This window comes from Palaemon carinicauda, chromosome 16, assembly GCF_036898095.1.
Source record: "Palaemon carinicauda isolate YSFRI2023 chromosome 16, ASM3689809v2, whole genome shotgun sequence".
Classification (NCBI taxonomy): domain Eukaryota; kingdom Metazoa; phylum Arthropoda; class Malacostraca; order Decapoda; family Palaemonidae; genus Palaemon; species Palaemon carinicauda.
The window spans coordinates 2,345,092-2,358,900 of NC_090740.1; the positions used below are offsets into that span (position 1 = coordinate 2,345,092).

The 13,809-nt window shown below is 47.2% G+C and overlaps 1 protein-coding gene across 1 annotated transcript; it reads right to left on the reverse strand.

Annotated features, from left to right (window-relative positions):
* Nucleotides 1–470: 470 nt before the first annotated feature.
* Nucleotides 471–13,592, reverse strand: LOC137655907 (neurofilament heavy polypeptide-like). Its single transcript, XM_068390126.1, has 5 exons — nucleotides 13,581–13,592; nucleotides 11,793–12,412; nucleotides 11,248–11,467; nucleotides 11,056–11,128; nucleotides 471–610 (listed from the first exon to the last, which is right to left on the reverse strand). The coding sequence occupies exons 1-5, from the start codon at nucleotides 13,590–13,592 to the stop codon at nucleotides 471–473; spliced, it is 1,065 nt and encodes a 354-aa protein (XP_068246227.1).
* Between the last annotated feature and the right edge of the window lie 217 nt (nucleotides 13,593–13,809).

Genomic DNA, 13,809 nt, shown 5'->3' on the forward strand with positions numbered 1-13,809 from the left:
CAACCCTGACCCGGACGTTATCCAGTATTGGAAGCAATTCACAATTTGTGCAAAGAACTTTGTCAGCTTCAGTCCTGATGAAGCTTTCCAACAGACAGTGAAATTCATCACTTTGGCAAGGACTGTGTCAGTCGAACGCTTCGAGGAAGTGACCAAGGACGAAGTCTTGGAGTTTTTTTATGGCCATGAAGAGGAGCTGACAGGGGAGGCCCTGGCTTAATTGGGCCATTCAGCAAATGAAGAGGAGGAGGCTAATGGACCTCACAAAAAGGATGAAGGCATCACACTTGAGAAGTTAGCTAAGATGTCATGGATGGTGGAAGACTTGTGGCAAAAGGCCTGGAGCACGGACCATTCAATGGTGCGTGCCCTCAAGTTTATGCATTCCATGGACGAGGGATTTGCAGCCTAAAAGAACATCATAAATGAGATGAAGAAGGAAGCGAAGCAGCTACGGATCACAATGTTTTTCACCTCTCGTGTGAAACAGCCCCCACAACCTTCTCCTCTTCCTGGAACCCCTTCTCCAGCAACTCCTCCCCAAAACCCCAGTGGAGCTCAAATATAATGATGATAGAGTAGACTATCCTCCTCTCCTTGTACCAGCAGGCTAAGATATTTTTCAGAAAATTGCAGTTTTTTAATTTGATAAAAATCAATACTACAGTACAGTAAATTGACTAAATTAAATAAAAATTACAGTAATTATCTTTTTCAAAAGTTGTCTAATACTTAACATAATTTTACAGTTCCATTACTTATGATTGTACTGTACTGTATTAATCCATTATAAATCTTTTTTTTTCTTTACAGCACTGATGATTCATCCACGTAGATGTGCCTTGCCATGCAGTTACGTCCCTTCATCATTCAATTCCTCGTTCATCCATTTGTAACTGCAAAGCTTATCCTCAACCACGTCACCAACTGTGCATCTTTGTGGAACATTTTCTGGTAAGCTATGTAATAATATTTAAACTTTCTTTTTTGTAAATACTGTACTGCTACTGTTTATACAGCATTGATATGTGCTAGTACTGTAAATGTACAGTACTGTTCTTATATTTTCAAAAGCGTATAACTAATTACAGTGTTTTTTTCATCACCATCATCATCATCATCATCATCTCCTACGCCTATTGACGCAAAGGTCCTCGGTTAGATTTTGCCAGTCAACTCTATCATGAGCTTTTAAATCAATACTTCTCCATTCATAACCTCCTACTTCACACTTCATAGTCCTCAGCCATGTAGGCCTGAGTCCACACTTCATAGTCCTCAGCCATGTAGGCCTGAGTCTTCTAACTCTTTTAGTGCCTTGTGAAGCCTAGTTAAAAATTTGGTGAACTAATCTCTCATTTTTTTACAAATGTTAACTGAACATAGTGATCAGTACTAGCTTAAGGATTGTACAGTCATCCATAAATGTGTAAATGTACTTCCCGTTCAATAAACGCACCCAGTCAACTATGCCTTAAGGATTGCATCGTGCATCACGAGATGTTACTGCGTAGAATTCTGTACACAAATGTTTAGTAGTGTTAGTTACTTTTTCCTTTAGTATTTATATTCAAGGATAAATATAAATTATATTACTTGTATTAACAGTACCATACTGTACATGCTACGTGTTAGGTGACAAGTTGGTGGGGTTGTGATTCGACATCGCCAAAAGTGGTCTCTTACGAGCAATACATCTCACCTCAGCTAGTTAAGCTGTACTTTGGTGATATTACTGTACATATATTACAGTAGTACATACAGTACAGTATACTGTACACTACAGTACCAGCAAGTGTTATTAGATAGGACTAACAGTGTTTTGTTGTTGTATGAATAGTGTGCTGTGGCAACGACTTGTGTTACGAGTCGTATTACCGTGTACATATAGTATGGTTACTGAAGTGTGTTCATACACTAGTACAATATTTATACAGTATAAAATCACATCTTAAAAATAACAATACTGTGATAGAAGCCACTAGAAAACAATACAGTGCAGTACAGTGGGTTAATATATATTTCCATGTAAGGGGCAAAATTTTAAGACTAGTTTTGGATGTCCAAATTAAGGATTTGCCCATTATATGAGAAATACTTTTGGATTTATGAAAATATTTATTTTCTCAACCTTTGTGTTTTTCTTAGGGTATTCTAATTGCATATTGTTCTCTAATTAAATATTGTTCATTAATAAAGGTAGTGTTTGGTTTCAGTTCCAGTATCATTAGAATAGATGCTCACCAGAACGTCAGCCGGGCAAGCCTAACCCCCCACTGTGGTGCCCAACCACAGCAGTATCCTCCCCACTAAACAGCTTAAACTCATGGTCACGGGTGGGGATCGGTCTGCTGCCATGCGAATGCGAGGCAAACACATTACCACTGTACTACCCAGGAGTCTAGTAATTTGGAAGGATTGACTTAAAATCATATAGTATACTCATTTCAATTACGGTATATAGTTTTATGTTAAAGTAAAATAAGAATATTTATCAGTAATTATATCTTCATTTATTTATAGTACTCGGACTCTGTTGTGTTGTCGGTAGGCTAGCCTAGTTGACGAAACCTAGACTTCTCCATAATTGTAATTAATTTTTCTCTTACATAGTAGTTTAGAAGGATTGACTTAACAGCAAATATGCTCAGTATAATCGTATACCGTAGTTGTGTGATTAAATAAAATAAAACTAAGAACTAACTTTAGCTTTATAACAATACTTCTGTCTCCAAAAACATTTGTTTCAGACAACTAGGATTGTTTACATATTTGCCAAGATATGGCGGTAGATGCAAGCAATACCGTAACTTATTTTTTCTGCGTTTTATGATAAACTAATGAAAAAGTCTAACTTTTTCATTAAGTTCATTGGGCAATTTCTGAGCAATCTTTGTTCGCTTTATTATGACTAAATTATGTCTACTCATGAATCTACTACACCAACTGGGATTTTGCCTCCTTCAGTGCATAAATTTGTACTGCAGTTCTTGTTACAACATCACCATCCTGTCACTGTTCTGCTACTTACCCTGCCACTTTTCCTTCTATTTTAGGCCACTTAGCTGTTTTCAAAATTTCCGTTCGCCATTACATAGAGTATATGAAAATTATGCTTTTTATAAAGGAAATTTTGAGGTGTGCGCTTTACACGAGAATATACGGAAGTCGACTGAGCATAGGTAGTGGTATGTGCTTCAGTGGGTTATGAGTTGACCCATCCTAGGGTCTCGGTTACCTAACCCCCGCGAATAAGGAGGACCGTATGATGTGACAACAGCAACCCCACCAAAAGTTACCATCACTACTAGAATTAGAGCTATATGAGATATCAGACAGAGCTGGACTAGTATCAACAAGTCCAAAACTATCCTAAGTCTTGGTTATAGGATCGGGATACTTTGGATACCAAAGGAAGTGTCACCTGGAGTCTACAGCCAAGCTTTTTGTTGAATAGGGGGAACCTTCACCAGTTCACCATCAGTCGTCTCCTTAGCTCATAGGTGGCCTTATCCTCCTGTACCTTAGAGACACCAAATACTCCCTCCTTGAAGGGTTAGTACCGAGTATGATCTCTGGTCCATGAGTATCTTATTTCTGCTGAAAGCAGCCTCAAGTATACTTTTAGCTGGAGTAAAACCAATCTGTGTGTGGTAGTCATGGTTGTAGCTGAGAACTGCTCTGGACAAGTGTTGTTCTCATCTCTGAGATTCCCAAGAAATTACCATCTGTAGCTAACCAATATGACAAATTCATAGATAATTTGTATTTTTCCTAACCATACAAACCTTAGCTATTTAAATAGGGGGTATTACTTTCGGCGTAGCTGAAATGACGAGCCATTAGAACTTTAACGAGGGTTTACTACCCCCTCGCTAGTTAGCGAGGGGGTAGGGGAGGAGTAGCTGGCTACCCCTCCCCCCTCACACACCAGTGAACTAGTTCACTTTGCTTAGAGGTAGGACTTATCCCGGGGGACAGGGCTGGCGGGCAAGTTTGATTAAATAGCTAAGGTTTGTATGGTTAGGAAAAATACAAATTATCTATGAATTTGTCATTTGTTCCGTAACCGAAATACAAACCACACTATTTAAATAGGGGGACTTAACCCTTAGGAAGGGTGGTAAGTCCCAGCCGTACTGGCGGGGACTCAGTATCTGAGTATGTAGAACTCAAGATAAGGAGTTCCTGCACCTTGCAAGTACCTTGCTCTGCAAGGATTGCGGCCTACCTAAGCTTGTGTGTGAAGGAATGAAGTGTGACTCGTCCTAGGAAGTTGACCTGGAGTCCTTTAGATGGAATTCTAGGTTAGGACGTTCCCAATACCACCTCGTAAAGGTATGGGGGACGCGACAGTATTATCTTAATACTAGGAACACAAGGAAGCATGGTTTACCTGCGGTGGTTTGAGGTCAGCTGTGCAGAGAACCCAGGATGCTGCTTTCCCCAAGAGAGGGGACGATGAAGAAAAGAATAAGGGCCAGGCATACCTTTTCATTCATGCAGACTAAAACCAGGTAACAATGCCCTCAACCTTCTGCTACTTTTCCATTAAGGAGCCCGAGGTTTAGACCAGCTGTTGTGCAGCCACCACAGGGCCGATAGAGAATGTATCGAGCCTCCTGTGGGTCACGTCTTGCAGGTAGTGGGCTGTGAAGGTCGTTTGACACTTCCAAACCCCTGCTTGTAGAACCTGCGTCACTGAGTAGTTTCTCTTGAATGCCAGGGACGTAGCAATGCCCCTGACATCATGTGCTCTAGGGCGATGTGACGGAGGAGGGTCTGGATTCAGGGAATGGTGGATGACCCTGCGAATCCATGCTGAGATAGTATTCTTAGTGACCCTCCTCTTCGTCCTTCCTGTGCTCACAAACAATGCTTGCACTCGAGGACGAACTGCAGCTGTTCTTTTAAGATAGAGCCTCAGACTCCTTACTGGGCACAGTAGGAGATGGTCTGGGTCATCTGTTACAGAACGGAGACTCGAAATCCTGAAGGAGTCGAACCGAGGATCCGGCACTCCTGGATTTTGAGTCTTAGCTACAAACTCAGGGACGAACCTGAACGTTACCTCCCCCCATCCCCTTGAATGGGCGATGTCATACGAGAGACCATGAAGTTCGCTGACTCGCTTGGCTGAGGCTAAGGCAAGTAGGAACACCGTCTTCCAAGTCAGGTGGCGATCAGAAGCCTGGCGTAATGGTTCGAACGGAGGTCTCTTAAGAGCCCTGAGGACTCGAACCACGTTCCATGGAGGAGGTCTCACTTCCGACTGAGGGCAGGTAAGTTCATAACTTTGAATGAGTAGAGAAAGTTCCAGCGAGGAGGAAATGTCCATTCCTTTTAGCCTGAAGGCAAGACTTAAGGCTGAGCGATAGCCTTTCACTGCCGAGACTGAAAGGCGCATTTCCACCCGCAAATACACAAGAAACTCCGCTATTGCTGGAATAGTGGCATCGAGTGGAGAGATACCCCTTCCACGACACCAACCACAGAAGACTCTCTACTTCGCCTGGTAGACTCCTGCGGATGACTTTCGCAGGTGTCGAGACATCCTTTCCGCAACTTGTTGCGAAAAGCCTCTGTCTGTGAGGAGATGCTGTATAGTCTCCAGGCGTGAAGCCGCAGCGATGCTACGGCTTTGTGGAAGATGTTGGTGTGTGGTTGCTTGAGTAGCTCGTGTCGAGAAGGGAGTTCTCTCGGGAGTTCCGTCAGGAGCTGCAGAAGGTCCGGGAACCACTGCGTGATGCCATAGCGAAGCTATTAAGGTCATTGACAGGTTGACCGATATTCTGGTCTTGTTGAGCACCCTTCTCATCAGACAGAACAGGGGAAAGGCATAAACGTCGATGTTGTCCCACCGTTGTTGGAAGGCATCTTGCCAGAGTGCCTTGGGGTCCGGGACTGGGGAGCAGCACAGCGGAAGCTTGAAATTCAAGGCTATCGTGAACAGATCCACCATCGGGGAACACCACAAAGTCAGGACTTTGTTGGCTACTAGAGGATCCAAAGACCACTCGGTACTCACTATCTGGGATGCTCTGCTCAGACTGTCGGCGAGCACATTCCTTTTGCCCGGAATGAAGCGAGCCGATAGTGGAATCGAGTGGACTTCGGTCCATCTCAGTATCTCTTCTGCAAGATGGGATAGCTGTTGTGAAAAGGTACCTCCCTGCTTGTTGATGTAAGCCACTACCGTGGTGTTGTCGCTCATTAGGTGAGTGACCCGCCAGGTACTGTCGGAACTGTTGAAGTGCCAGGAACACGGCCTTCATCTCTAGCAGGTTTATGTGGAGGCACTTTTCTGATTCTGACCATAGGCCTGAGGTCCTGTGGTTCAGAACGTGGGGCCCCCACCCTTCTTTTGAGGCGTCCGAGAACAGCATCAAATTCGGGGGAGGACGAGAAGAGCCACTCCCTTTCAGAGGTTTTCGTCTGTCACCCACCATTGAAGGTCCGTCCGTTCCGCAGGACCCATGGGGACCAAAATGTCCGGGGAATCGTGACCTTGATTCCACCGGGACTTGAGCCGCCATTGCAGGGATCTCATCCTGAGGCGCCCATTTGGAACTAGACGGGCCAGAGAGGAAAGGTGACCGAGGAGACGTAACCATGATTGGGCTGGGAGTTCTTCTCGTCTGAGGAAAGGATCTGCGACCCTCCTCAGCCTTGCTATCTTGTCGTCTGATGGAAAGGCTTTGTGGAGATTGGTGTCTATGATCATGCCTAGATATACCAGTCGTTGAGATGGAAGCAGAGAAGACTTCTCGAGATTTACCATGATCCCTAGATCTTGGCAAAGTCCCAGAAGCTTGTCTTGGTGTCGAAGAAGGGTCGACTCCGAGTCTGCCAGGATCAGCCAGTTGTCCAGATAACGGAGTAGACGAATGCCGATCCTGTGTGCCCACGAAGAGATCAGGGTGAACACTCTGGTGAACACCTGAGGTGCTGTGGAGAGACCGAAACACAGCACCTTGAACTGGTAGATCTTGTTGTCTAGGCTGAATCTTAAGTACTTCCTTGAAGACAGATGGATTGGGATCTGGAAGTACGCTTCCTTCAGATCCAGTGTACACATGAAGTCTTGTGGTCTCACTCCAAGTCTGACCGTGTCTGCTGTCTCCCTGCTGAACGGAGTTTGTTTGACAAACCTGTTCAGAGCTGAGAGGTCGATGACTGGTCTCCAGCCTCCAGACGCCTTCTTTACATGAAAGAGTCGACTGAAGAAGCCTGGGGACCCGTCGACGACCTCTTGGAGAGCATCCTTCTTTAGCATGGTCTCGACTTCTGCCCGTAGGGCTAGCCCCTTTGCCGATCCCATGGCATAGGAGCTCAACGACACTGGATTCGCTGTCAGGGGAGGTAGAGATGTTATGAACGGGACGCGATATCCTTGACTGATAACAGAAACCGTCCAGGAATCGGCCCCGAGTTGCTGCCACCTGATTGCGCAACTTTGCAGGCATCCCCCCACTGGTGGACATGTAGGGGGATTGCCAATCCTAGCGTTTGCGGCCTCGGCCGCTCCCCCTAGGATTTTTGCCTCCCCTGGAGAACTTTTTGCCTCTCTTGTCTCTGACAGGAAAAGGCTGCTGTTTGGACACCATTGTCTTCGCTGCCGCTGCCGGTTTCGTCGTCTTGGACTGGCGAGGTTGTTGTTGAGGTGCAGGAGGTTTGTAGGGCTTCGATGTGAGAGCCCTTTGGAGGAGAGAATCCTGATTGGATTTCCTCCACCTCTCAGCTGCCTGTTCCACATCCTTGGGCTCAATCAGGCTCTTTCCCATAAGGGAGGAGTGTCTGAGCTTGCTGACTTCGACGGTTGAGACCTTCGAATGGAACCTCTCTGCCACCGCATCACCTCGTTTCAAGATTGAATTGACCCACAAGTTCGAGACTTGGTGGGCCAGAAACTCAATGGTGCGGGTGCCCGAGAGGAGGAAGGTCTCCGGGGCCTTCCTAGTGCTTTCCTTGGACAGATCCTCTGATCGCAAAAGGATGCCCAGAGACCCCAACCAGACATCCAGCCACGAAGTAGCCTGCATGGCACACTTCGCGACCTTCTCCTGGTTTAGTATCTGTCGCCGAGAAAGTCACTTGCCGGCTAGAGAGTCTTAGAGGAACTCCCTTGGTAAGCTCTTCCACAGTGTTGCAACGGAAGAGCTAAACAAGACTCCTCCATGATCTCAAAATACAGTGATACCTCGGTAGTCGAACGACTCTATACTCGAACAATTCGGAGTTCGACCAAAATTTTCGAGAAATTTTTGCTGCGGTGCTCGACCAAAAATTCGGTACTCGACCAGCCGAACACGTGACGACCGCATGGGCTTTGTGATGATCGCGCCATCTCGGCCACTCTCGCTTGTTCGGGAAGCATCAGTTCTCTCGAGAGCGTCACTCAGACAACGCGCGATCAGCATTCGTTGTGATTTAGTGATTTTCAGTGCTTTTAATTGCTTTTTTAGCTTTCATAATGAGTCCCAAGAAAGTAATGAGTGTTAAGGGGAAGGAGAAGAGGAAAACAGTGCGAACAACGATCGAGTTGAAGAAGGAAATTATAGCGAAATATGAGAATGGTGTACGAGTGTCCGATTTAGCGGTAGAATACGGAATGGCGAAGTCGACCATTTCTACGTTTTTAAAGCATAAAGAAATGATTAAGAAGGCGAATGTTGCAACGGGAGTTACGGCGGTAACTAAGCAAAGGCCACAAGTGATTGAGGAGATGGAAAAGTTGCTTTTAATATTTATTAAAGAAAAACAGTTGGCCGGGGAAAGTGTTAGTGAAGCGTTCATTTGTGAAAAAGCGTTGCATATCTATGAAGAATTAGTGAAGAAAAGTCCGAGTACCAGTGAAAGTGATTCATTTACATTTAAAGCGAGCAGGGGTTGGTTTGAAAAGTTTCGTAATAGAACAGGTATTCATCGTGTTACTAGGCATGGGGAGGCAGCTAGTTCGGATCAAATTGCAGCCGATAAATACGTGGGGGAATTCGATCGGTACATAAATGAACAAAATTTGATCGCACAACAAGTCTTTAATTGTGATGAGACTGGGTTATTTTGGAAGAAAATGCCAGCCAATACGTACATTACCAAGGACGAGACGAAGATGCCAGGTCACAAGCCAATGAAAGATAGGCTAACATTGTTGCTGTGTGCAAATGCAAGTGGCGATTGCAAGATCAAACCCTTGTTAGTGTACCACTCGGACAACCCCCGGGTGTTCAAACGAAATAATATTTGTAAAAGTGCACTACCAGTTATGTGGCGCTCGAACACTAAATCTTGGGTCACAAGACAATTCTTTACTGAGTGGATAAACGAAGTGTTTGCCCCCCAGGTTAAGGCTTACCTCATTGAAAAGAGCTTGCCAATGAAATGTCTTCTGGTTATGGACAATGCTCCTGCACATCCTCCAGGTCTCGAGGATGACTTGAAAGAAGAATACAGCTTTATCAAAATCAAATTCTTGCCCCCCAATACTACTCCCATACTCCAGCCCATGGACCAACAGGTCATTTCAAACTTCAAAAAACTCTATACCAAGGCCCTTTTCAGAAAGTGTTTTGAAGTGACCAGTGACACGAAGTTGACCCTAAAGGAATTCTGGAAGGAACACTTCAGCATCCTCAACTCTGTTAACATGATTGACCAAGCTTGGCGAGGTGTGACCTATAGGACATTGAACTCTGCCTGGCGTAAGCTGTGGCCATCATGTGTCACAGAGAGGGAGTTTGAAGGTTTCCAACCAGAGGCGGGTCCAAGCACTGCTACCCCTGTAATTTCTGATGACACTGATGTCGTTGAGGAAATTGTTGTCATGGGCAGGAGTTTGGGGCTTGAGGTCGACAAGGATGATATTGATGAGCTTGTAGAAAGCCATTCTACCGAGTTGACTGTGGAGGAATTGTTGCACCTGCAACAACAACAGCAGCAGGATCTGATTGTGGAGCAGGAATCTTCAGAAGAGGATGAGGTAAGGGAGGATGTTCCAAGTTCTCTCATCAATGAAATTTGTTCCAAGTGGGCAGATGTGCAGGCTTTTGCTGAAAAATACCACCCAGAAATTGCAGTAGCAAACCGGGCAGTGCATATGTTTAATGATAGTGTCATGTATCATTTTCGAAGAATACTGCAGAGGAGGAAGAAACAATTAACAATAGACCAGTTTTTCACAAAAGAAAAGAAAGCTGCTACATCAAAGCCTGTTTCTCCTCCAAAGAAGAGACAAAGAAGAGAAGAAACCCCTGAAATAGATCTGCCCACCCTTTCATTGGAGAGAGAAACAACTCCTGAAGGAGAACTACCCCGCCACATCATGGAAGGGGACTCTCCTTCCAAGCAGTAACCTCCCCCTTCCATCCTCTCCACATCCATCCCTGTATGCCATCGAACCGCTGCTCAAAGGTATGTTCACTACAGTACAGAAAATGGTTTAAAATTGTTTTATTTTAGTACAGTAAATGGTTTAAAATTGTTTTATAGGATTTTCTGACCAATTTCATACACATTTAGATAATTATTGTTGTTTAGGTACACGTTTTATTAATATTTTGGGCCTGTTCGAGTGCTTGGGAACGGAATAGAATATATACCATTATTTCTTATGGGGAAAAAAAATTCGGTACTCGAACAAATCGGAGGTCGAACACGGATCTCGAACGGATTATGGTCGAGTACCGAGGTATCACTGTACCTCCTCTGGTGGACGCGAGGAGGCGGGAGGAGCTTGTTGCCAGCAGTGGAACGGCTGGAGGAGGCGAGCTCGGAGAGCTGGCCCTCAACCTTATCCCTGGCACTCTTCATCCCTTGGGACCAGGGCAGAGCCGCACTGGCCTTAATGGGTTTCTCAGTGCCAAAGACTCGGTCCAGGACCGTGTCCTTCCCCTCACGAGGAGGAATCTCAGGGTCTGGAAACTTGTTGAGATGCCTCAACAGAGTCAAGACCTGCCAGAAGGCATGCTCTGACTCTTGCTGCTCTCCTCCTGGAGAACTGGCAGCTAAGTCTCCCGTCCCCAAAGGCTCTTCTTGGGGGGACACGTGGACGTTCACCGCGGGTCTCGTTGGCTCTGGTCGAATCCTGGAAGAAGATTTTGGGATGGTCTTCAAGTCCTTCGGTTCCCTCCTAGGAGGAATACAGGACTCCAGCAACGAAGTCTGAGGGTTCTTCTCCGCCCCAACACGGGACGATTCTCCTGCTCGAGGTGGGGTTGCTCCCATTGGTGCGGTGGGAGAAGGTCTCACCTCGGAAGACTCCCCTAAGGACGGAAAATCCTCGTCCACAGGGGATGGAGAAAACGTCTGAGGGGGGGAAGGAACCTTCCTGATGGACTTCTTAGCCAGCTTGACCCAAGGAGAAGTCACCACGACCTCTACTCCACTCTTCCTCTTCAGAGGGGTCGGAGCTGTCCTTGGTTTGAGGTCTAAATCAGAGAAGGCAGGCTTAACAGCCTGGACGACAGCTCTGATAAGGGACTCAAACCATGGCTGCTTACTGACAGACGCAGTGTCAGAGACTCCCTCTGGAGGGAAGGGAATCGGGCGATCCTTTGGAGTAGAGACTACAACATGGCCTGCCTGGAAAGAAAGGGAAGGAGATGGGTGCCTGGACCTATCTGAAGATCTCCCCTCCTCCTGCGAGCGCGCTGGTCTGCACTTGCGGGGGGGGGGGGACGTGAAGACAACCTAGATGCTCTTGTTCCTGAAGACTCGCTCGGTAGCTCGCGTTGTGAAACCCGATGGGAATCGCGCTTAGGCTCGCGTTAGGGAATAATCCCAGGTTCGCGCACGAGTGCGTGCGCGTGGGCGCGCAGGCGAGGGCGCGCGGACGAGGGCGCGCGGACGAGGGCGCGCGGACGAGGGCGCGCGGACGAGGGCGCGCGGACGAGTGCTGGCGAGCAGGAGAATGATGGTGCGTAGGCGAGCGATGGCACGCAGGTGATCTACGGCAAGCAGGCTCGTGGGCGCGTGTGGGTGCTGGGGAGTGATGGCGCGCAGGTGCGTGGTCTGGTGAAGACAGAGGGCGCGCAGAAGGACTAGCAAGCGTGGAAGCGCGAGAAGGAGACTGCTCGTGGGTGCGTGGGCGCGCAGGATCTCGGAAGCCTCTGGAAAGGCGCACGGTAGGGGCTGGAACCTGTGCACGCGAAGGTGACTGCGCGTGATGGTGCGCAAGCGAGGGCTGACGGGTGGGCGAGTTACGAGGGCGCGTAGGAGATCGCTGGCGAGAAGGCGAGGGACGACTCCTCTTTCCTGTGCTCAGATCCGGAGATCGTGGGCGCGCAGGTGAAGAGCGCTGGCGAGCTGGAGATTGTGGGAGCGCAGGAGATCGTGGGCGCGCGTAGCGCGTAACAGGATCAGGGCACGCAGCTGTGCGCTGGCGAGTAGGAGATCGATGGCGTACAGGAGATCGCTGGCGCGCAGGTGAGCGCTAGCGAGCAGGAGAGCGCTGGCGCGTCGACTCTACAGCAGGAGATCGCTGGCGCGTTGTCCCTGGCATAGGATGTCTTTGGGTCGTTGTCTCAGGAACATCAGGAAAAGGCGAGCACTTGCGCGCAATTGCGCTCAAGCGCGCAGGGGAATCCTGGCACTTAAGGGACTTGCTCACATTGTGAGAAATCCCCTTTTGCCCCGAAGGGACCGGTGCCCGTTGGATAACGGGGTGCGTGTCAGCTGCCAGGAACGGAGAAGGAAGGTCAGCAGGTCTGGCAGGCGAAGGAGATCGCGAACGATCTGCAAAGAGGTCCAGTGATGCAGCTGCAACGGTCAAAGCACGGCGAGGAGAATCCTCTGCGGGAGACTGCGAGGGCGAGGAGCCGAAAAGGTGCCTCCTAACTCCCTTGTGGGGAGAAGGAAGGCCTCTACGGTGAAGAGGAAGACGAGCCTTGCGTCGGATACGTTCTCTGGGGGCATCAGGAACACCATCGTCAGTCCTCCGAAGAGGAGTCTCTGTTAGTGAACTCCCCCAAGGGGGAGAATCACTTGCAGGAGAGACCGTTGGACTTGGCCCCTCCCTCGAAGGATGTTCGGAGGGGGAACCAAGCCTTCAGCAACATCAGCACCCAAGGCAGAGGTTTGACCCAACTCGCCGGAAGCCTCTGCCACAACAATGTCGACGATGGAATAAAATATGTTTGTATCTATGAAAGCTTAATGGATTTGTGTGTATGAAACATATTTGATTTTAATTTTTTTCTTTTGTATCCCTCAAGCCCCCCTTTTTCAAAAAATGTCTTAATTTGTTATTGTTCCTTTCCAGGTATTGACAGCAGCCCCTACACTCAGTAGGGAGTGTAAGGGAGAGCAAATTTAGAATATTTCCTGTTATCAGTCTGTACTAGTCTGTGATGCTGTTCTATATCCATACCTTGTAACTAGAAGTAAGCTACTGTGTTGCTATATGAGAGTGTGTCATGAACATTAAATAGTTAACAGGAGCTATTGAAATGGCATATCTGGTCAGAGGCCCAAGAAGTGAATTCCGATGTTAGGAAGAGGATGACTTTTGAGTTTAGTATGAATTCAGACTTATTCAAAACCCCTTCCAAGATTGAGAGATTTCAAATGTACTGTTGACAAACTTTTCGAGACATTGTAATGGTGGGCCCGCAGAGACCTGCACAGCAGCGTATGCGGCTGAACTACTGTATTCAGAATATGGAAAAATTGTAAGTGACTTTGCAGCTTAGTGGTGAACTGGATATTGAAGGGACAGTATTGATTAAGGGAAAGTATGGTAGCACAGTACTTTCACAGATCTATATTTTCTTATGGGTAATTTCTAGTTTGTTTGTTATTTGTGGAGCTGGA

What these genes read in the sequence shown, in the direction of transcription:
- LOC137655907 (XM_068390126.1), bottom strand. An exon ending in GCGCCCACGCGCACGCACTC is followed by an intron (nt 11,468 to 11,792) that starts GTGCGCGAACCT and finishes GTCCCTTATCAG; the next exon opens with AGCTGTCGTCCAGGCTGTTA. An exon ending in CAGAGCCAACGAGACCCGCG is followed by an intron (nt 611 to 11,055) that starts GTGAACGTCCAC and finishes AAAATATCTTAG; the next exon opens with CCTGCTGGTACAAGGAGAGG.